This window comes from Cryptomeria japonica, chromosome 5, assembly GCF_030272615.1.
Source record: "Cryptomeria japonica chromosome 5, Sugi_1.0, whole genome shotgun sequence".
Lineage (NCBI taxonomy): Eukaryota > Viridiplantae > Streptophyta > Pinopsida > Cupressales > Cupressaceae > Cryptomeria > Cryptomeria japonica.
In genome coordinates, this window is record NC_081409.1 from 55,155,168 (window position 1) to 55,180,460 (window position 25,293).

Sequence of the window (25,293 nt, forward strand, 5' to 3'; positions counted from 1 at the left end):
CCGAGACTATAATCAGGCATGGTAGATGCTATTTCCAATAGTTCACTCTATTGGATTGTTGTCCATTTATCTTGAGATGGTTGTAGCCTCTCTGTAGTTAGTGAGACTCTTTTGTAATGAGCAGTACGCTCTAGGGAGTGTGCCTTCCTGCAAGTACAGGCCCCTCTTGTAACACATACTTTCTGCAAAAGTATCATCTGACTGTGGGTAGGCTTCCTACCGTGGTTTTTCCCTTTCCAGGTTTTCCACATACAAATCATGGTGTTATTTAGTATTGTTTCTTTGTATTGATTTTTTCGTTAATTGTTAAGTTGTATTATGTACCGGTATCTGTTCCTACTGGCATATGTATGTGCTTTACCGGTACTTGGTTTGTTTAAGGTTGTATTGTGGATTAAAAGTTATAATCTGTTAACAACTAATTCACCCCCCCCCCTCTCAGTTGTTCACCGGTTATCCTAACAATTGGTATCAGAACTTTAGTCCTCTTTTGCAAAAGCTTAATCACTTGAGGTAGATCCTATGGCAACTAACACTTCTAATCTACCAGCAACTATTTTCAAAAGAGAAATCCCTAAGCTTGATGGAACAAATTATGGGATATGGAAAATTCGAATGGAAACTCATCTTAGATGTCTTGGCGAGGATATTTGGGAGATCATTGAGAAAGGATACACACCTTATGATCCGGCATCTGGAAATCCTACTCCTGCAGACCTGGATAAGAATATTGAAAATGATTGCAGAGCTAGAGAAGCCCTCTTGTGTGCACTTACTAATCAGCAGATCATGGGATTGACTGACAAATCAACGGCTAAGGTTATGTGGGACAAATTGAAAACTTTGAATGAAGGTGACCCTACTGTCAAAATTGCTAAACTTGATGGTTACCGAGTAAGGTATGAAAACTTGAAAATGGAAGATAATGAAAGAATTGTTGTGTTTATGGAAAGAGTAAATGAGATTGTTATGGGAATTCAATGTTGTGGAGGATTTCTAAGTGAAGATGAAATAGTTTCCAAAGTCTTGAGAGCCCTTCCACCGCCTTACAAGATGAAGGCAACTGCCATTAATGAGATGATAACAATGGCAAACACCTCAGTTAATAGAGACATTCTGATTGGAAAATTATCTGCTTTTGAGCTTGAAGAATTTGGATCTTTTGGAGCTATAAAGTCTGAACCTTCTTTTCATGCATCATCATCAATATCTACTGGCAAAAGTGACTTGAAAGCCCTATATGCAAAAGAATTGGAAGAAATGAGGATAGAAGATGAAGAAATTGAGCAATTTGAAGCCTTATTTTCTAGAAAAGTACCTAAAGGACCAACTGGAAGTAAGTATGAAGGAAAAGCACCTTTTAAATGTTTTGCATGTAATAAGATTCGTCATTTTGCATCTAGATGTCCTGAAAGGAATGCAAGGTTTGAGGAAAGAGTTAAGAAATCTTTTAAGCCTAACCCAAACAGATATAGATTCAAGAAAAGTAAACAATGCTACATAGCAGATGAGGAAGGAGTAACTGATGACTCTAGAGATGAACCAACAAAAGACTCTGCTAGTGGATCTGGAAATGGAAAGGAATGGGTGTTCTATGCTTTGAAGGAAGATGAACCAGAACTGGCTATCAAGAATGAAGAAAAAGCCTTGGCAGCAAAAGTTGAAGATAAGGATGAATGGGTAATTGATAGTGGATGCTCACATCATATGACTGGAGATAAAGGGAAATTTTTGTCCCTGCAAGAATACAATGGTGGTCAAGTCAGATTTGGAGATGACAAGGCATGTATGATCAAAGGTAGAGGTATTATTTCTTTGGATGGCAAGCATAACACTGATAATGTCTATTATGTAGAAGGGTTAAGGCATAATCTTTTGTGTGTTGGTCAATTAGTTGGTAAGGGTTTTCAAATTTAGTTTAAAGATAGAAAATGTGAAATCATTAACAAGACTGGTTCGGAGATTGCAACCGGTATTCAGACTGGAAGTAATAGCTTTCACTTGAACACTAGTAATAAGACATGTTTGATTGCTCAGATTGATGAGAGTTGGCTATGGCATAAGAGGTTGTGTCATGTTAATTTTGATTGTATTGTTAAAATCAGTTCAACTAAGCCAATTAGAGATATACCTAAGACTATGAAGCCTCATAATCCGATATGTAAGGAATGTCAATTGGGTAAGATAGTCAGAAGTTCTTTTAAGAGCATACGTGATAAATATAATGATGTACTTTCCTTGATTCACACTAACTTATGTGGTCCAGCAAGGACTAGAAGCTTTCAAGGTGATAGGTATTTCATGCTGATTATTGATGACTATTCTAGAATGATGTGGGTGACTTTTCTAAGCGAGAAGTCTGAAGCTTTTGAGAAAATCAAGATCTTTAAAGCGAAGGTTGAAACAAAAACTGGATTGAAAATCAAATGTCTAAGATCAAATCATGGTGGTGAATTCACTTCTCATGAATTTAACAGGTATTGTGAGACAATGGAATCAAGAGACAGCTATCTGCACCTAAGACTCCTTAGCAAAATAGAGTAGTTGAAAGAAAGAACAGAACCATTTTGGATGCAACTAGATTTATGATGATGGAAGCCAAATTGCCTCATATCTACTAGAGAGAAGCAGTGAGTACACCAGTCTACACATTCAACAGAGTTCACATCAAAGGTGAAACCAGTAAGACCCCTTATGAACTATGGTTTGGACATACACCTACTGTTAAGTATTTCAGAATTTTTGGAAGTAAATGCTATCTCAAAAGAGATGATTCAATTGGAAAGTTTGATCCTAGATGTGATGAAGGGATATTTCTTGGTTATTCAATTCAGAGAAAAGCATATAGATGTTATAACAAAAGATTGCAAAAAATTGTGGAGTGCTAATGTGAAAGTGGATTAACAGTACATAAATCATTATATATCATATGGCAGGGAACCTGCAGTGGAAATGATCAATAACTGAACCGACAATGCCTCAACCGGTATAGGAAGATGAGACTATTACACCGGCACAATCAGAAAATTCAACTGTGATTGGTGATCAGAGCAGTGAACCTGAAGTTCAAAAGACACTAAAGTATGTAAGATTATATCATTCTGAAGATCAAATTATTGGAGATAGAAACAAGGGAGTTATAACAAGAAGAAAACTGGCAAATGAAGAGGTATGTCTTATTTCTCAAGTTGAACCGGCAACTGTTATTGAAGCTTGTAAGGATAAACATTGGTTAAAGGCTATGGAAGATGAATTAGATCAAATAGAGAAGAATGAAACTTAGTCTTTAGTTTCTCGACCTAAAAATAAGAATGTTATTGGAACTGAATGGGTTTTTAGAAATAAACTAAATGAGGATGGTCAAGTTATAAGGAACAAGGCCAGATTGGTTTGTAAAGTATATTCTCAAATGGAAGGAATTTATTATGGTGATACATTTGCACCTGTAGCTAGAATTGAAGTTGTTAGACTATTTCTTGCCTATGCAGCTTATAAGAACTGTAAGGTTTATCAAATGGGTGTAAAATGTGCATTTTTGAATGGTGAGCTTGAGGAAGAAGTTTACATTGAGCAACCTGATGGATTTTCACTGACAGATGACAAAGATATGGTTTGTAGATTGAAGAAAGCTTTATATGGATTGAAACAGGCTGCTAGAGCTTGGTATGCAAGGTTGGATAAATATCTTTTGAAGCTTAGTTTTACTAAAGGCAGTGCTGATAGTAATCTATATTATAATATCACTGATAATGATATTCTGATTATTGAAGTTTTTGTTGATGATATCATTTTTGGAGGAGAAGATAAATTGTGCATGGAATTTGCTAACAACATAAAGAATGAATTTGAAATGTCCATGATTGGTGAGATGAAATTTTTCTTAGGTTTGCAGATTACACAAGTTGACAAAGGGATTTTTATCTGTCAAACAAAGTATCTGAGGGAATTATTGAAAAAGTTTGGTATGGAGAATTCCAAACCGGTAAGTACTCCTATGGCTACAAGTGAGAAATTATCTATAAAGGATACTTCTACACCGGTAAATCCGACAAGGTATAAGTCTATGATTGGTGGTCTATTATATCTAACTCAGACTAGAGTTGATATCATGAATGCAATAAGTATTGTTTCAAGATATCAAAATAATCTTAAAGAAAATCATGAATGTGCAGTAAAGAGGATATTCCGGTATTTGCAAGGAACAACAGAATATGGTTTATGGTATTCCAGAAATGATGATTTCACTTTATGTGCATATACTGACTCAAATTGGGCAGGTGATACTGATGATAAGAAAAGAACTTCTGGTGGAGCTTTCTTTCTTGGAAAGAAACTGGTTTCATGGAGCACCAAAAAACAGTCATGCATTTCTTTATCTACTATAGAAGTTGAGTATGTTGCAGCAGCAACTAATTGCACTCAAGTCTTGTGGATGAAGCAAATGTTGAAGGATATCAAGGTAAATTGTAGTGAACCAATAGTTATCTACTGTGATAACTCTGCAGTTATTGACATGTCCAAGAATCTGGTATTTCTCTCTAAGACTAAGCATATTTCAATAAAGTATAACTTTATGAAGGACAAGGTTGAAGCAAAGGAAGTCAAATTGGTTTATGTGAACACTAAAAAATAGATTGCAGACATATTCACTAAACTACCGTCTAAGGAATCATTTGAGTATTTGAGAGACAGGTTAGGGGTTTCTGCCCCTCTGGCAAAGACTTGATTGATGAATTTTGTCATCAATCCGACATGTATTATCAGAGACATTATTCATTCTGGCACTGATGAGTGGTGCTACTACTCAGGGAGAGTAGTCAGCTTTGAGATTCAGAGATTTATATCATTGCTTTGATATTTTTGTTAGATTTCTGGCATTGATGTCAAAGGGGGGGGTGATAGTAATGTGAAAAATCATTCAGAACCTTACAAAGATATCATTCACAGGGGGAGAACTATTGATTGTTGGTTGTCTTCCACAGGGGGAGACTTATTTGGCATTTCTTGGTACTTAAATATTTTTCACATCTAGTGTTGTCATCAATGCCAAAGGGGGAGATTGTTGGCATTATGGATGAATTGATTATGTGTTGCATTGATGTTTTGTCATTGATGTCAACACTAGTTGTTATGGTTGGTTACCGGCGGACAAGTTTTGGTTACCGGTAGAAGATCTAGTGTTACCGGCAGAAGAAAATATCTGTTGGACAATTCTGACATGATTGGATCAATAAAGATGCTCTATGAGAATGTTTTGGTTAGTTGGTATTGGCTTGGTAATCGGATTCTATCATACACTCGGGTAAACCCTTACCGGCACTAGTTTAAGGCTTTATCGGCAGAGCTTTCATTGAGGAATTGTGACAGGATGCATAATTGGTGTTTGTGCAGCTTCTTCATGGATTTCAGGATGCTGAAGATGTTCTTTGATCGTGCTTCAACTGCTTGAAGACATTTCTTTAGCATGGTGGACCCAGAATAGGTCTAATACCTATCTAGGTTATGGACTGGTATCATGCTAACGTGTACTCTACACGTTACCGGGATGATTCGAGATGATTTATGGATTTGTTATTATTGTTTTGGTCTTAAGCCGATATGGCATATCATTGTAAATGGAATTATGTAATGATCTTATTGTAATATCTTTAGGTGGCTGACCTAATCAGTTTAGGCCTTAGGGTTTGTATAAATAAGAGGTAAAACTCTTTGTAAAGTATCATGGTTATTGAAAACTTCATGGTCAAGGAATGTAATGTGTGAATATTGTAATATCATTCAGGCAGAGGAGTTGATCGATCATTGGTGATCGAATTGGATTTAGAAGAGGATTCAGTCCTTCAGCACTGAGCTTAACCGAGATTGTAATCAGGCATGGTAGATGTTATTTCTAGAAGTTCACTCTATTGGATTATTGTCCATTTATCTTGAGATGGTTGTAGCCTCTTTGTAGTTAGTTAGACTCTTTTGTAATGAGCAGTATGCTCTAGGCAGTGTGTCTTCCTGCAAGAGCAGGGCCCTCTTGTAACACATACTTTTTGTAGAAGTATCATCTGACTGTGGGTAGGCTTCCCACCATGGTTTTTCCCTTTCCAGGTTTTCCACGTACAAATCATGGTGTTATGTGGTATGGTTGTTTTGCATTGATTATCTGGTTAATTGTTAAGTTGTATTGTTTACCGGTATCTGTTCCTACTGGCATCTATATGTGCTTTACCGGTACTTGGTTTGTTTAAGGTTGTATTGTGGATTAAAAGTTATAATCTGTTAACAACTGATTAACCCCCCCCCCCCCCCCCCTCTCAGTTGTTCACCAGTTATCCTAACACATAGCCCTAGACAAGTAATGGCAACTTCAGGCAAGATGAATACGGCCTAGCTAGTTGACGACAAGCAAGATACAGTATAGCTAAGCAAGGAGACAACACAACTAACAAAGAATAGTAGGGCTCAAGAGGAAGATAAACAACCAATAGGATGGTACGTCCCAACAAATATGAACTCACAACTCCCAAACTTGACACCCAAAACAATCCTCCAATCTTGTGTAACATTTATTAAAAACAACTAAATTGGTAAAGTTACTATGTTTTAGATTTTCCTTGTGAATTCTTTGAGTAAATCCTCCAACAGTCTAACTTGTAACACAACTGTGAATCCTACAATGAATTCACCAAGTAAATGGAATTGGATTTTTGTCCAATCCAATAGAACCCAAGGGTTTCCATCCTAGGGCACAAAAATTGAAAGTGGCAAATGAACTTGACTAGTTTGCTTTTATAACATTTTCAAAAGGCTCCACTCTCTTGACCAATCCATGTGGGATAAAACATTTCTTCATAAATAAGCCTCACATAAGGACATAAAAGGGTCCCCCTTTTAAAACAACGTTATGCAACTAGGCCAAGGGATTAAGTCATAGTGATAATATAATAGACTTAAGTAACTAAGAATCAAAATATATTTCTTTTAACAGAATTAAACTTCACCCAACATCCAAGAATGACATATTTCACTACTAGGAAAATAGAGGTCGACTCACTCCTAAAAATAGAAGACACTAAAAAGAGCAACTGCTAAAAATAGTAAGTGTCCAAACACCAAACTGGCCCAATCCATGATGCACTAAAACTTACAATAAATAGTAAGTGCTAAAAAATGACCACTGCTAAAAATAGAAAGTCTTAAAAAAGTTGTTTGAAATCACACCAAAAGATGTCATTCATCTCCATTAATCCATCTGAACTCACTGGTGCATCAGAAACCCCCCAAAAGCCAACACCAACTGCACTACGAGAGAACCTTGAAAAAATGGGGACATTACGTGATGCAAGTAAACAAATGGCGAACTTAGTAGCACAATCAAACTAGAAAACACAATCTTGAGGTAGATCATTTAAATCCATGCTTGTGGTACACCTGAACACCTGGAACTTGTGATGAGATAGTATACAGACAATGTAAACAAGTTCCCCAAACCGCAAGAACAAATATTGAAATGTAGAAAGTTCGAAGCATCCTTTTGATCCATCTTGTCGAGCAATAGTACCAACTTTACTTTGCAAGTCCCTGAAACTTCTCCCTTAACATTGGTGACCTTAGGAGATATACACACTTTACATCTTCCTTTGTCTTACTTTCAAAATGTGAAGCCATATCATCAAATGTAGAGAATGTGGTACATTCTTCAAGATCTATGTGACATCTTTCCTTCTTTGGCCATAATCATACATCTTCAAACTACTTGTAAACACAATTTTTAAAAGATATGGTGCGAAGAGAGAACAAATGGCATAAATTCTTAAACTTCCTTTCTAGTCTTTTATCATGTCAATCAATCATTCAATCACGAACTTTAGAACAACATATTAATCAAATCACATTTGACATCCAACCATGAACGTCAAAACGACACATTTTGACATCCAACCATGATCTTTAGAAGAGCACATTTTGACTTCCAACCATGAACTACATTTTGACATCCAACCAAGAACTTCATAAGCTAAGATACAACACAACATTGCAGCTCTTCAACTCAACATACAAACATAGGTTGGCATCAATGAAAACATAATATCACCACAATTGCAACAATGTCTTCATAACAGATTGAATCTTATTTCTTTGAGGTAGGATTTGGGCAATAGATCCAAGCAGCTACCTCATTGTGGTTTTTCCCTTCTAGGGTTTCCACGTAATATTTGGTGGTGTTCTTGTGTGGTGATTATTGCTTCGACTCATTGATGATTTTGTTGATGCTCCTAACAACTAAGTGATGATGATGCTAGCTTTTCATTGTACACAATTTTTAATGCTTGTGTGAATCAGAGGACATATGTATGTAAGTGCATATATATTTTCCAATAATATTTTATAGAAACTTTTAAAAGTATATGTATGTGTATTTGATTTCCATTGACATTTACTCAAAAACTTTAGAATGTGTTTTGAATACATGATGTACATGGAAGCTGTAGAGCTCTCGTAACATGATTTTGCAGCCCTACATTATTGCTTACAATAATTGGAACAATATAAAGACATGGAAATCAATGTTCATGAATTATTCATTGGAATAACTGTAATGTATCGTACGCTTTCTTTCCATACGACAACACCACCTTCACCGTACGAACAGCTCCACCTCCATCGTACGAACAACTCCACCTCCACCATACGGCCAACACCTTCCACCGTTCGATCAATACCCTCCATTGTACGGCCAACCCCACCATACAGCCAACACAACCTCTCGTACACCTTGCACCGTACAACCTCCATCGTATAGCTCTACACTTCGTATGCTCCCTGCCTTCTGTGCGGTCAATTGATTCTCTATGTACGGACTAATAATCACGGCCTTGGAAAGATGGTTTCGTTATATGCAATATGTTGGACAATATAATTAGTTTAACACGATTTGGCACATGAATGAACACACCAAGCAAGTAGAAATTCATATTCAATAATGATAACACTTCAGATTACAAAAATCTCGAACTGAGGGTAGAGCAGAGTAGGGTGAGAAGTTACTCCCACCAAAACTGCAGATGCCAAGTAGGGAGGATCTTCCACCTCTGAAATGGCAGACGACTGAACTTCAACTGGAATTTGCAAATACAAAGAAAACACCAAATTTGTATACCTACAACAATGACTAACTCGGCCATAAATAGGCTCCGAGAAGTTTCTCAAAGGGTTACAAGCAGGCCGACAATAGTTTATTATTTTACTAATTTGGGCCCCTATATTTAATAATTAAATTAATTTAATTCAGTTATGATATTATTTAAAATTTAGGACCACTTAATTAATTAACTTAATTAAGTCACTTTATTAAAAGTGGGGACCTTACAGTCCTCTCGGCCCAAAGATTGATTGCCCTCAAGCAATCTGCAACTATTTGCCATCTGACAAGCTCCGGGATCCCAAACCATGCACGGATGTTGGTAGCCATATCCGCTAAATCCTTGACGTCACACCATGGCTGCGAGCACTAACTGCAAATCTCCAATCAGCTTGTGCTGCTCCACTCTGATATAAACATTGCCCTACTCGGAGTTGAGGAATAACTCATCAAAATCCAACTTGCTTTCTTCATATAGATGCCACTCACAAGGAGAGATGACAATCATGCACACCTCATGCCCAACTGAAAGGAAAACTTCGTATTCAACCAATTGTAGAGATTGCGCCTGTAAGGGATCATTGCTAGAGTTTGCATCTCCATGGAGTTGATCAACCATTGTTGGTTTGACAAAATTCATACAAACATCTTCATCCTTGCAGTTGTCATGAAAGTTTAAGTGTTCTCCACTTTAAGGGACAATTGTTGTCTCTGGCTTGTCCATATCCTCCTATCACTGGGGTGAACATGTGAACTTGTCTTCATCTTTCTTTGATTCTAATTGAGTTCCTAATTCAAGATCCAACTCGTCTTTTCTTTTCCTTACATAGTACCTATCAAAGGATTCGGTAACCTTGATCTCCTCAGGTTCACTTGAGTATTCATCAAAGATTTTGATAACCTCCTCATGCACAGATATACCTTTTCCGGTCAGAATTAGATATTCTTGAAATATCAAAAGATTCTTCCTCTTTTGATATTTGTTATACCACTTGGCGATTTTATTGGCAGCAATTTCATTATCCCTTTCTTCCATTTTTGTAGTCATCCCAAGCATTCCACAAGCTGCCAGGATTTTGGCTCCGATACCACTGTAATGTACCATACGCTTACTTGTCATATGACAACACCACCTCCACCGTACAGACAACTCCACCTCCACCGTACAGGCAACACTACCTCCACCGTACAGCCAACCCCACTGTACAACCAACACAACCTCCCATACACCTTGCACCATACAACCTCCACCGTACGGTCCATGCCTTCCATACGGTCAATTGACTCTCTGTGTACAAACTAATAATCACAGCATCGGAAAGATGGTTTTGTTATATGCAATATGTTGGACAATATAATTAGTTTAACATGATTTGGCATAGGAATGAACACACCATGCAAGTAGAAATTCAAATTCAATAATGATAACACTTCAGATTACAAAAATCTCGGACTAAGGGCAGAGCAAAGTAGGGTGAGAAGTTACTCCCACCAAAACTGCAGATGCCAAGTAGGGAGGATCTTCCACCTCCAAAATGGCAGACGACTGAATTCCAACTGGAATTCGCAAACACAGAGAAAACACCAAATTCGCATACCTACAACAATGACTAAACAAGCCGACAATAGTTTATTATTTTACTAATTCGGGCCCCTTTATTTAATAATTAAATTAATTAATTAAATAAGTCATGATATTATTTAAAATTTAAGACCACTTAATTAATTAACTTAATTAAGTCACTTTATTAAAATTGGGGAATTTACAATCACCTACGAAAATTGCATATATGCATCCCTAAGGACAAGTCACAAGCATCATGGAGTGAAAATTGAGGTGAATTTAATTTTGTGATCCAATTCAACCCCAGATCACAGTGAGTTGGCCCATCCCAACTCGTGTAACCCTGTTCCCACCCACAACTGTGTCAAAGCCTAAGAAAAAGAAGAAATTGAGATTTCAGAATCCCTACTAAGCACGTGCAATTTTGCATGGTCCAAGGACACAATGCAAAAAGAACTTTTAAAAATGTAATCTGACTAGTAACCCAATCTTAATGGTCGCTGCAGAATTCAGCAGAAAAATATATTTTCTCGGAATTGCGCAGATATTATTTATATGCAGACCTAAGAGAGGAAAAGAAATACCAATCATTTATTACTTGTGCCTAAGTATAATATTGATAAGAGATACATTAAATGATACGTCAATTTGCCTTGAGTCTCAATCTGTTCTGACAATTTAATAAACAAGAAGCATATTATTGGACCAACTATTAAGCAAGTGAAACAATTGAATCTAAATTTCTCCGAATTGAAAGATACACCTTCCTTAAATACACTCTTATATTATGAAAATCAAATAGAAACTTAAGAACTTGAACAGTAATTTCAAATGGTTCTCAATTACAAAATTGAAGCTGCACTGAAGTATCACAATTCACCTTACATTTTTCAATTTTTCACGTCTATTCTTACATTTTTCAATTTTTCACGTGTATTCTTAATAATAGGTCATATCAGTATTGCAACTCCAAATTTGTCAATGACAGCTCTGAACTCCAACTTTTCCTCCACATGATACTTAGTCAAAAATATAATATACATTGCAATGACCAAGTTATTGAACAAAGAAGAATTTCCAAGCCCCATGTATTTTCCTAAACCCTTTTGCATAAATGGAGTATATAGAAAGATGCAAATGGTCACCATCAGGTCCGTTTATTTGCTTCAATGTGGTAAAATGACTTGTATTCAGTTACTGCAGCCAAAATAACTTGAATTGCCCTTCAAAACCATAAGAACTTGGTTTTTATTATAAAAGAATCATGTTAGAGATGCATTTCAACATAGAGACAGTGTTGAACCTTCACTAGAAAAAATGGCTGCAAATACAGCACCGAGTAACAAATGAGTTTGCCTAGAAACTGTCCACATGTGATCCCTTCACTCACTGTTTCTTTTGAGTACTTGATGTACAAGTTCATCAGGCAGCCTTCCGCTTGACTGCAAAAAATCCAATTGCTCCACTCAAATACAAGATATGGAAAACAAATGTCTGTAGCATGGACTATCAACAATAATGCAAAATTATAAATAATGACATCAATGAAGATGCCATGTTAAAGGTCATTCAGGATTCACCTGAAACTGTCTCATGTTCAAAATGGGCTCGCAACCAAGGTCTGCAATGGAATGACCAGATAAAATGCTTGTATCAAAACGTTCAGCTTCATAAGCAGACAAAAGAAATGCTTTGCTTGTGTCAACTAGGTGGCAGACCTTGAGTAGAGAATCCAAGGTGTTCATCTGCAACAATGCATCCCAATAATTCATATAGGAAGATTCTCCTATAACTTTTATAGTAAAGACAATCAAATTCTAAACTAACCAATAAAATGGAAGTGGGTTGTATAATTAAATGGAGCCTACAAATAGACAATCATATTTCAAATCAGCATTCTAATTAAAAACTCACCTTTGGATTTTAAAATAATTTTTCTAGGTTCAGTGAAATTTGCTATGCTTTTACAGAAAGAGAAAGACCCTAAAAACTAACCGTCCTTCCACCAAGAGGAGAATGTCTTATCAACATCAAAACTCAAAGTAGAAAGTCAAAAGGTTGTAAATCACAAACCAAGTCCCAGAATCTTTTACAGTTTATTATAATGGGGAGCATGTAAATGTATAACAAGCATAAATTTACACAAATGCAGAGCTAATATCAGGTTGCCAAAAGCTAGAAGAACTACAAGTACACTAATGGACATGTAACTTTGTATTTTTTCCTGATGAATTTTTTATTTTTCTCTAGCAAAAATTTACTTATAGATACCCAAAGAGGTGCTAGTAATTAGAGAGAAAATAAAAATAATTATGATGTCTACATGTACTCAAGTTCATCAATTGATAGTGGTTTGTGCAAATTGAAAAGGAATTATTTTTAAACATCACTAATATCAAAAACTTTAAACAAACTATGATACCAAGTGAAAAGAAACTAAGCTTGCAATGGCAAACTGAACAGCTTCTACATTAATCCCATGGGAGAAGAAATGCAAATAGGTTACAGATATAAAACTGAACAGCAGAAAAAACACGACATGAGATATATCCCAGGAAACCTTTTCAGCAAAAACTCAGCCTCCAAAGCACTCAATGTATTATTAAATAAACCACCAACCACAAGCCCTATGGAGTCAATCCACCCATAAAACATGCCTCTAACAACTCTTCATTGTGCGAACAAACCAAGCTTGAAAAACTCGGATTTTGCAATAACTGGGCAAGGCCAAAAAATTTTAAAAACTCAGGACTCGCCAAAACTCGGCAAAACTCGGCAACTTTATCGAACATTTGAAAATACATTTTTTTTATTTATATAATTCAAAAACACACATTTACACCAAATTTGTATAACATATATGATTTCCATGATATATAAATCAAATTTTTTTGGTAATACATAGCAACAAATGCAAGTATCATAGCATAAACCAAAAACCAAGTGCAACATATGAATAAGAGTTCAATACATATCAACATATCATAGTGACAGACTCATAGTCATAGACCACAAAACAAGAACCTCTAAAATTCTGATTACATATCAAGTTCAAAGTTTGGTATCAATGAAAATAAGAAATCATAAATTGCGTGTACGACTAAAGCTCAAAACAGATTGTGGCCGCTGGGTGGGTGGTGCTGAAGTAGTGGCAACATTCTCAACACTAACAAGTGCCTCTGCTGCATGATCAACCTCCTACTCCTCCTCACGTGCTGCCACTTCCGCATCCCATTCCTCTCCTGCCCTCTCCAACTCGCTCAGCTGCTCATTAGTAAGGAATGGATCCAAATCATTATCAACATCATCAGGAGAAGCAACCCATTCTGCTGCATATGGATCAATGTCATCCAAGTCAAGTGCTTCATGTGAATCTTGCCCTAGCACCTTCTTCTCATGTAATCGAATGTTGTACCGCACATAGACAAGATCATTCAAGCGTTGTTGAGTCAACCTATTGCGCTTTTTTGTGTGGATGTTCTCAAAAACACTCCAGTTGCACTCACAACCAGAAGCACTACAAGGCTGTGATAATATGCGGATGGCAAGCTTTTGAAGATTAGGCATTATGGCACCATAATCTTCCCACCACAAATCTGCAAGGATACAAAATGTGATTTATAACTTGTAAAGATTTCAATAATCTTAAAGAGAGAAATAAATGGTAAAAATTAAACATATGTTTTTTTTTACCTGGTCGTAAGGTGGCTCTCCTACGTTTGCAATCAGGTGAAGAAAACCATTCCCCTAAGGCCTTCTTATAGCTCTACAACTCATCAAGTATCAGGTCTCGAAGGATCTCATCATCAACTAATCTCCGAATGCATGTGTCAAGGCCAATTCTAACCTCTGCATCTGCTCTGAAACTCGGAGAGTAAAAAAACTTGGGATTCAAGAAGTAGGCAGCAGCATGAATATGTTGGTGGAGTTGATGGTTCCACCTCCGATCAATTATGCGCCATATGGGTTCATACTTGGTCTTGTTTGACCCATACAAGTGTTGAATCGCCTCTTTGGCCTTATCCATGGCCTCGTATAGATACCCCATGGAGTTATGATCCCCATCCACCATTCATAGCACCCTCACCAACGGTTCCGACACCTAGATATAAAAAATCTAACAAAATCAGCAGATTGAAATATTAGAAAATTAAATAATAAATCATCAATTAAAGTTTCAAAACTTACATTGATGATCTCCTCCACTATCTTGGCAAAATTAGTATCAAAAATGGCAATCACAACCTTCTCTGCTTCAAGCTCTATAGCATAAGGACTCCCCAACCATCTTTCACTCACGAACATCCGCTTCAGGTTGGGCAATGTAGCAAGTATGCTCTGCAAGGTGAGGAAATTGGTAGCAAAGCGTGTGACCCCCGATCGCACAAGATCCTTACCTTCAGTGTGCTCTCTCATAAGATTCAGGACCCATGTGTGATTGTAGATGTATTTGGTGATATTCCTTCCATCTTCAACCACTTTCTTTACCCAACTTAGTTTCCCTATGTCCTCAAGGAGCAAGTCAAGACAATGGGCAGCACAAGGGCTCCAAAATAATGTCAGATGTCTAGCCATTAGAAGTCTGCCGGCTGCCACATATGCAGCTGCATTATCAGTCACAACTTGGATGACATTCTGCACTCCCACATCCATCACCACCTCATCCAACATGTTGCACAAGGTCTCCGCATTCTTCACTTCGTTGGAGGCATCAATTGATTTTAAAAATACTAACTGTCCTCCTGAAGCAACTAGAAAGTTGATGAGTGTCCTATTCCTACCATCTGTCCATCCATCAGAAAGAATGGTGCAGCCATTCTTCTCCCAAATAGTCCTTTGCTCTTCCACTAATGCATGAGTGTTTTGGACCTCATCCTGCAATAACGGTCCACTTACCTCGTAACGGCTTGGGGACTTGAACCCCTTACCTGCCACAGTCAACGCGGTGACCAATTGGTCCCAAGATGGACTAGAAATAGCATTGAATGGAACATCGTTGTAGATAAAAAATCTAGCACACGCCACCTTGGCTTGTTGGTGAGCCTCTTTATTCCATGCAGTGCCAAGAAATCCAGGTTGTGCACCAGGAGTGTTACATGGAATAAAGAAGTTTTCCATGTTGCTGTCCAAAGTTCCCTTTGCTTGTATCCGTGGCCCAAGGGAAGAACCAGATGTCCCCACATCTGTATGTGACCCTATGGAACTCAAATCTGCCCTTGGGGCTGCCATTGCCTCTGTTGTTCTCTTTTTTGTTGCCTTCCTTTGATCATATGCTTCAAGCGTTGCTATTGCATCTCTCGTAGCCTCTTCAGTACATTCCGTACAGCTTGTGGTATCTCGGCATTGAATTTTTGCAAGGTGATATTTGAACCTATTAATGCCATCTTTTACAATTTTTTTGCAATGGTTGCAAAAAACATCTCCTCGTTTTGGACCTGGTCTCCCATGTTTCCAACAAGGGTCTCTCTTTTTGCCACCAACTTTAACTGTAGAAGCTGAATCCATTTTCTTTCAAAAAGATGTGGAAAAGAACCTAGCAAAAGAGAGACAACATTTAGAGATCAATAACAATGTTAACAAAAAAAATCACGAACATCCAAAAATTACAATGACTGTATAACTGTATTTTATTTACAGTCATCTATTAATAGATGACTATCTAAAATTAAAATTTTTAATTGGTTGTGTATTTTTTTAAGTTTTTAACTTCAAATTTAAATTTAAATGAAATACTTTAATACACATTGATATTACACAGTTGACAGTCATTTCAAATGACTATGTATTACACAGTCATTTCACAATTGACTGTGTAATACACAGTCATTAATTACAATGTACATTAATGTATTACATAGTCATCAGTCATTTGAAAATGACTGTGTATTACACAGTCATCAGTCATTTGTAACACGGTCATTTCAAATGACTATGTATTACACAATCATTTTAATTGACTATGTATTCACAGTCATTTAAAATTTTAAAACAGTCATTTTAATTGACTGTGAATACATAGTCGATTAAAATTTAAAATGATTGTGAATTCAAAATAAAACAATACAATCAATTAAAATTAATAATAAGTTACTAAGTGTAATACTGTAATACAAAAATGAAAAGACAAATACAAAATCACAATAGTTTTTTACAAAATACAAATCATACAAAAATTAAAAACAAATACAACTTCGAATCTTGCTGCAAATGCAAAAAGATCTAAGAAAAATCACGAATAAAAACCTGGTCGCACGGACAAATGCAAACCCTACTGGAAATCGCGTGGCGTTTTTTGCCTGTGTTTTTTGCCTTCCGGAGTCGTGCAAAATGGAATAAAGACTCAGGATTTTTTTTTGCCTGCGACTTAAGTCGCAGTTTTCTCGCGTTTTGTGCCACGTTTTCGGGCGGGTTTTGGCGATTACCGGCGAGTATTTGTCAATAAATCGTGGCGATTATATGAAAAAATCGTGCCGAGTTTTTCCGCGAGTAACTCGCGCGCCATTAGGGCTCACGATTACTCGCGAGTTTTCTAATGGCTCGCCAAGTTTTGCAAGCTTGGAACAAACCAGTAGCATCCCAACCATCCATGGCCATGACACAAAGTCACACCTGTGAGCAACAAGAGGACATTTGTGAAAATCCAATCGCATAACCCTACATGAGCACCCTCTCTCTTTTTGATTTAATTGGGCAGACCTGCTTTCTAAAGATACCCCAAACATCTTCATTCCAAATAGGTTGTTAGATCCTTCAATTGAAAAATTCAAAAGGCAAGTCACCTTCTATTTGAAGGAAGATAGCAACAAAGTTCTCAAAGGGGGCCTTTCATTTATGAGTAATTCAAGCATGTTCTTGCAAGCCTAATCTCTAAGCTTTGATCTGCAAAAAACTTTTGAAGAGTGCACCATTTGTGGATTCATTTATACATGTTGCCCCAAGTGTTTTGGAGACAGCATGCTGATGGGAATTGGTAATTCTTTGGATTCTTATCTTTACCGTTTGACTTCCACAAGCTGCAAAGAGTTCGCCACCTTCAAAGGAATTCCTATCAAGATCTTGAATGCACCTAACAAACATTGCCTACTAAAGAAATTAGTGGTTCAATGAGGAAAATGCCTTGGATATTTTGCTCATTCAAAACACTAAATCCAGTCAAGAACCATGGATAGCCTCTACAAAAAATTATCAAACATGAATGAAGGATAAGAAATGGCCATAGTAGGAGCAATGGAGAAGTCTGGCAGTGCTATGGGATGAACCGTATTTGCAAGGGTCAGTTTTGGCCTGTACTCAACGAACCTTTCATCTGATGTTAGTAGGTATGGACAAGAATGTTAACGTGATTCTCTCTAATGTCTTTAGGCCTTCTCCAAACAGAGGTAGGGCGTATAACTATGTGTCATGTCCTTTCATTTCTCTGATAGAAGATAATATATATAATGTATCCTTTAAACTGAAAACAATATTCAATAATTATTATATTAATAATAATCTCTAAATATTTTATCAACCTTATTTACTTAATACAATAATTGTGAATTTAATATTTTATTAACGAGCTAATACATTATTGATTATATGATGAATGAATATAAAGTAAATGGTAAGAGGGGCGGTGACTTTTCAAGGAGTCACCACCACGAAAAGACACACCCTGGGTCGTGGCTCTCTACCACGGGGTGAGGGAGATAAATACTTCTCAGCAGAAAAGACAGAAATGAGGGAGAAATCATCGCGGAAGAGCATCAGGCCATTTTCATGCTACAGTAACCAAACTTAGGCACTCATAACACTGGTATGTATACTCATGATCATACCATTACAGCAATGCACTCACCAAGCATAAACAGCACTTGGGTGTACAATACAACGATAATATTAATATATAACATATCACATATAGCATTAACCTTATATGTATATAAGCAGGCATATCCTGAAATAGTCTAGGAATTGGTGATAATCTGAGTAATGATGATTAATTGAGACTATTTAAAATTATTTATTTTCTGAATATTGATACATCTGGATACTGGTAATTGCCTGATAAATAATCTGATAACAATCTGAATATTGGTAGATAAAATCTAAATAATCCGAATATACAAACATTTGGATACTGGTACTTGCTTGCTAAATAATATGATAACGATCTGAAAATTTATAAATAAATTTGGGCACTGGTAACTGTCTGGTAAATAATATTAACAAACACATGGATACTGGTAATGAATTGTATATTTATAATGGTCTGAACCAGTGTTACAAGACTCTGCGAGTCTTGGCAAGACTTGCAGAGTCCAAAGGCTGGTCGCCCTTGCTGAGGCCCATGGCCTCTGGACTCTGACTCGGCCGAGTCTGGCCGAGTTTTGGCAGACTCGCCGAGTCTGTCAAACTCGGCGGACTTGCCGAGTCTTGTGGGTCAGACTCTGCTGCACAGGCAGAAAATAATAAGTTAAAAAAAATATATTAGTTTTAAATTAAAAAAAGGGTCTAGAGAATGAGGAGACCCATTGGAGGACCTCGAGGATGATGTGGATGAGGATATGGATGTCACTAAGCGTGAGCCTGAGCCTCAAACACAGGCAAAGATCATGGCTACAGAACGTTCCAGGACCTATCTTAGGCGCACACGTAGGATAGTTGCGGGGTCGACTGATATTGGCTCCTCTGAGCCTTACACTTCTAGGCTCTAGCTGTTATGTTGAACTTGATATATGTTTTGAACTTTTGATGACATGGATTTCATATTCCATGAACTTTTGATATATTCCATGGATTTCATTTGACACTCTCTATATTTCTAATGTGTTATTTAGTTTAGCTTATTTCCTTTAGCGCAAGCCTAAAAATTGCATTTATACTTATGTGATCAATGTAAACTTGTGCATGTGCTTCTATTTGATGAGATTATTGTGACTTTAATGTTTATTTATTAACAAATGCATGAAAGAAGTTTAAAATCGTTAAAAATCTTTGAATTTTTTGGGTTTTTCAATTTGCCGAGTCTCGGCCAAGTCTCGGCCGAGTCTGGGCGCCGAGTCCGAGTCTGAGTCAAAAATCAGTTTGCCGAGTCCGAGGTGAGTCCAAGGCTTGTAACTATGGTTTGAACAAATTGAACAAATTCTTGGGTAGGGGTGAATGGTTGTAAAGACACCCTACATGATTCTCATTGGGTAGGGGAACTGTTGTATTAGGCACCCTACATGGCAATATTGGTCGGGAGAATTGCTGTCCTACATAATTATATTGAGTAGGGGAACTGATGTATGAGGCACCCTACATAGTTATATTGGATAAGGGGAGATAGTAAATCAAAACATCCCACCAAATCATAATGACAGCTCACTATCATAACTTATGATTCTATCTCTGATATTATTTAAAATAATTCCTCCTTAAGTTATACATAGTTAATTATGTATATAGTCATTTATATGATCATTCCTTAATATAATTTGTAGTATCTTCTGACTTTATTTTTGCAGGGTTTTGACTACAGCAGAGGCTAAGGTATTTTCTCTTAACCCCTACACTAAGAACTAAGATCCATAAGTAGGATATTTTGAGGCATTATACTAAGGGACAATACACTATGGGAAGATTTGAGTGCTTTTAGAAGGTGGGGCATGAATTCTAGGAAGCAATTTTTATGCAATCCTCTTCTAAGAGGACAAATCTGAGGGAGCAACATGTCCTCTTCTTCCAAAGGATTTGGAGCTTTCAGTTCAGATAAAGCTTTTGTTTACAAAAACAGAAAAAGGGTTGGTTCACTGAGGCTTGACACAACAGGCATCCAAAGTCTATTTGGATAGTTTCTTAATCAACTAAAAGTGGGTTTGGAACAGTCACTTTTTACTCCAATGTCCTTGCTTATGCCAATTCTGGCCATTAGCCATTTGGCTGGGAATTCTGAAAAAACCAAAACCTAATGTATTCCCTTTGAAAATGAAATGTGCTCCAAGCACCCTAACTGTAAATAAAATCTGCAAAAATGGTGAAAGATAGAAATAAAGGGGTGTAAAAAGATACTTTCGAAAAGAAACTCAATTTTATCAAAGTAGAGACAAGTGGAATAAAGAAAAGATAGAGAACATATTCACAAAGAAAACAAAAGAAGAGAGGGATTTTCAGAATGTGGAAATGGAGATTGCCAATTAGGGCCTATCGAAAGAGACGAGATCAAAGGAGCATAGCCTCCTAGATGAACTCAACAACCTTCTATGGAGGAAGTTTCTAGATGTAGAAACCAAGGGTCAAATGGCTCCAAGAAGGGAACAAAAATACAAGGAAAATCCATCTTTCCACAAATATTAGAAAGCAAGGAAATAAACGTGACTAGGTCATGCTCCCCTTAAAGAATGAAATCACTGATCTAGAGGCCATTTATGGTAGAGGGACTAAAGTTCTTTAAGGATTTGTTTACAAATGTAATAGATAAGAATCAAGAGGCCCAAGATCTTTTAACAAGGAATATCCCAACTCAACACAAATGAACATAATGCAACCTTATGAAACCATATTCAAGGAAGTTAAAGTGGCTACCTTTTCCTTTGGTGTTAGGAAAGCTCCTAGGCCTGATGGCTTCCAAGAAAATTTTTTAAGAAATTCTAGCACATTGTGGGGGAAGATGTGTGCAGGGCTGTAGAGGAATGTAAAGTTCGTGTTAATGTGTGTTTTGTGACACCTTACAACACTGAATAAAGTACCGAGGACTCTATCCTCTCTTGAACAAAATCTCCTCAAATGCTAAACTACGCAATCAAACGAGGCGACTCCAAGGTTCCCACTGCGTATATGCAACTTTATGAGGGATAGACTCAGTGTGTTGATGTGATAGTTAACAATCCAAGGGGACTTACGTTTATGAACTGCAACTGGAACATGAACATCAGATGTATCAATCATGTGATGCTTCTTCTCCTAAACTAATTCAAACTCAATGGAAAAAAAGACAGAAGGAGGAAGGGTTTAGAGAATCTATGCTAGCTCCTAATTCCTAAGGACAATGACAATAATGAATGATGCTTTGATAGACAAATCCTTCATGAAACTACTTTCTACTTAACAGAGATAGTCACAATGCCATAGAAAGAGTGCAATGTCCTAAGGTAGTGAAAGATCTTCATATTGTAAACAATCCATTCAAATACCCAATAATAGCGCAATCCAAAAGAAGTATTCACAATCGAACCTAGCCACAATAATAATTAGGTTCAAGCTAACCATGCAAAACAACTTGCAATCAACAAGGTGTAAATGGTATGAACTGAAGGATTCATCAAATATTATCACAATTCTCCATCATAATCAAAGAACTCTATTTAATCTTGAGAAGTAACAAGGAACCATGCAAAAATATGGAAACACAACACATACGTCCACCATAACTTCAACGAAAGTATTGAATTGATTTCAACATAACTTGGCAACAATTTCAGGCTTCCTCCTCCTACTCTACTGCTAACTATTATCTAACTACTTGACCACTAACTATTAACCCTTTACAAATGAAGAGAGCAATCCCTTTTATAGACCTCCCTTTACAAATGAATGGCCAAGATCAAATCCAAATCAATGGCTAAGATTACAAGATAAAGCTCAAATTAGGATTAGTTGCAACTAACTTCTTCTAAGCCAATGAGAAAATTACATTATAATGGACACATGTCCATCTCTAAATGCTGACCAATAGGAAAATAGGTTAGGTAAATGAAACTTTGTGCCTCCACATGTGCAATTGTTGATGAGTCAGGTGCATCGAACTTGGACAAGTTGACTTGGAAATGACTTGATTGGATTGACGATGATTGGATGCCACCTCAGCATGCTTTGTAGATCATCACAAAGTGTAAGTGATTGTACAATATCTCTTGATACTCAACATTTCAAATTGCTCCATAATGAATGTGATGATGATGAGAGATATTCCCAAATTGCATCATCTTTGTTGATCAAGTTTCTCTTTGATTCACTATTCTGAAACTATCTTGATGAAATTTGCTCTTCCACTTACCCTCTTCCTTGTGTAATATTTTAGCTTGATGATGCTTGATGTAGACTATGTGATGCCCATGGTTGATCTTCCTTTGTTCATGTTGAACTCAAATGCCTTGCCTCAATCCCTGCTTTGATTCAAATTCCTTGCCTTGATGTATGAGGATACCTCCTTCTTGTACTATTCCTCAACCTCTTTGTACTGATAGCTTATTCTTGGATTTACGAAGAAAATTCAGGATATTCTTATGTTTCTTCCTTGTAATAATGAGCTCCCTTTGCTGCAAAGCTAGCCCTTTGAATGCCTTGATTCTCTACCTTGTGTTATCTTGTGAAATCTTCCCTTCAAGCCATCTCTTTGTATCCTTATGCCCACTGATGAAGTCTTCCTTATTGAAGTCCACTATGTGAGGTTCCCTCTCCAAATGGATCCTTGTAATGGTGTTACACCTTGATCCAATGCATTCGTCTTAGATTGAATATTTGATCTCCTTGTTGCTTAGAATGATTTTTGTATTGATATTGTAAGTCTTACACTTCCCTTGCTTAAGTGTTCCTTGTCTTTGCTTTGAGCACGCTGATGTTGAGTTCCTCCATTTAACTTCTTTGATAGCTTGATCTTGCATCGTTGGGGGTGAACTCTTTCATCCTTGTATTAAAACCTGCAAAAAATAAACACATTTCGCATCATTCATCATGTGACTGGGTGATGATAAGACCATCACCCTTAGAAATCAGACATCTTAACCCGTTTTCAATTCAGGAAATGATTAGTTGAGCCTAGACATATACTCACAGATATGGAAGTTGTTTGTAGGTCAGGTCTATTTCACTTTTAACTATCTCAGATCAGACCCTACATATGCTAAATCACCCCCTTGATCAAACTCACATCCTGACTGATGCTAACAAGATTCTTCTAAAATTAAGCTTCTGATCTCCCGACTAAGCCTTGCTCAGGTCTGCACCCTTGAATGAATTTGAATGGATTAATATTTGAAATCAAGATCCATTTCCTCTTTATGCCACCTCATACCCATACTATTGTACACTGCCTTGCTTAGCCGACTAAGTATTTCATCCTTTCTTTAAATTGCTTTGATTTTGCCCCTTATAGCCGACTAAGTATTCAATCCCGTTCAAGCAGGTTTAATACCCGTTTTTACAAGACTTTTGAGCACATAATTTGGGTTACAATGTACAAAGTTAGGCATTAGATGCAAGTTGGTCATGATACATTATTTACTTTTATCTCCAAGTTGGCTGCTCAAGGCACTTTTACCAAAGAAGGGGTATAAATGAAGGGTTACCACTACACTACACCTCACTATTCAATGCCAAACAACAAATTCTGCTCTTCTTATGGAATCAGGTCTGATTATCATAACCCTAGGTCTAATTTTCTAATGCTTCTAGGTCTGATGCGAACCTAATCTGCCTTATCTCCATGTTACATTTAGGTTCACATGTTTCAGTTTAGGGCCACCTTCACACGTTTTACCTTGCATTCACCCCAATCAAAACCTAAAATGGCGTGAATTTTACTTACGCGTGGATTTTACTTAGGCATGGATTTTTGTGTCTCATGGACAAATTTCCACTTTGCATTTCGTGGATTCCAGCACTTCATGGATAAACTTCATCACTTCATTTGCATGATGTTGATTCCGCCAAGGCAAAGGCAAGACTGATTTTCACTCCCAAAGTCGTGGATTCTATCATTTACATCTCTTCAAGTCAAATTTAAAAGTGATTGCATTTCTTGTCTTCAGCTCTCACCTATCACCTTGTTTGTGAGATTTAAGGACAAATTTGATTATTGCAACTCTCCTCCAAAGTACCCCTCAAGACCTCTAAGTCATGGATTTCTTGCACTCAAGGACAAGTGGGAAATATCATCCCAAGGTCGTGGATTTCTTCACTTCGTCGATTTTGTTGAGTTAAGTATAATCATTGCCTTCCACCCTCAAGTCGTAAATTCTTCAACCTCATGGACAAATGTTGGTCTTCACCTCAAGTCATGGATAAAGTTGATCATTTCAGTTCTTCCTTGTCTTGATCATTAAAAAGCACTTTCTTTGCAAATTTTGAAGATTCAAGGGTAAATTTGATTAGTGCAACTTTCACTCAACATCACCCTCAAGACCTCCAAGTCATGGATTTAGCCTAGGCGTGGATTTTCCAAGGTCGCGGATAATAGGAGGTCATGGATTCCTTGAAGTCATGGATTCCTTCAAGTCATGGATTCCTTGAGGTCATGGAATCATGGATAAGTGTTGATCACACCTCTCCAATTCATTGATTTCACCAAGTGAAAGATGAACTCGTTACAAGGCTAAATTGATGTTAACTCTCCTCGCCATAGCTGTTCTAAGCATTTAGTCACCAAAATTGGGTATTTTGCCTAATCTTCGAAAGATTTATCATCTCACCAATTCACTAAAGTCACAGATTTGGGCAACTCATGGACAAATTTATCACTTCATGCCTAGGTCATAGATTTCTCCAAGGATAAAAATGAAGTCAAAGTTGATTTGAGGCGAACTCCTCTTGTCTAAGCCCCTCTAAGCATTGAGTCACCAAAATCATGCATCTTGGAAAA

General features: G+C 37.0%; 2 protein-coding genes across 7 annotated transcripts in view; both read right to left on the reverse strand.

Moving 5' to 3' along the window:
• Positions 1-11,406: 11,406 nt before the first annotated feature.
• Positions 11,407-25,293, reverse strand: part of LOC131068577 (quinolinate synthase, chloroplastic) — a 67,451-nt gene continuing 53,564 nt past the window's right edge. For 4 of the 5 annotated variants that reach the window (XM_058003805.2, XM_058003806.2, XM_058003803.2 and 1 more), the window contains exons 7-9: positions 12,275-12,439; positions 12,085-12,136; positions 11,407-11,891 (exon numbers count right to left, since the gene is read on the reverse strand). In XM_058003805.2, coding sequence (XP_057859788.1) covers positions 11,842-11,891; positions 12,085-12,136; positions 12,275-12,439 — 267 coding nt within the window. In that variant the 3' untranslated portion in view covers positions 11,407-11,841. Of the gene's footprint in view, positions 11,892-11,997; positions 12,137-12,274; positions 12,440-25,293 lie in introns of all 5 variants that reach the window. The other variant, XR_009112027.2, reaches the window with a different exon arrangement.
• Positions 14,206-16,233, reverse strand: LOC131068578 (uncharacterized). 2 transcript variants are annotated; one of them, XM_059221233.1, is made up of 3 exons: positions 14,883-16,232; positions 14,388-14,796; positions 14,206-14,290 (listed from the first exon to the last, which is right to left on the reverse strand). In XM_059221233.1, the coding sequence occupies exons 1-2, from the start codon at positions 16,197-16,199 to the stop codon at positions 14,767-14,769; spliced, it is 1,347 nt and encodes a 448-aa protein (XP_059077216.1). In that variant the 5' UTR covers positions 16,200-16,232; the 3' UTR covers positions 14,206-14,290; positions 14,388-14,766. The 2 variants fall into 2 exon arrangements, with proteins under 2 accessions (XP_059077216.1, XP_059077215.1); XM_059221232.1 differs by having other exon boundaries at positions 14,388-16,233.

Bases quoted from the DNA above. Each gene is read 5' to 3' on its own strand.
- LOC131068578 (XM_059221232.1), bottom strand. From the start codon at position 16,199: ATGGATTCAGCTTCTACAGTTAAAGTTGGTGGCAAAAAGAGAGACCCT.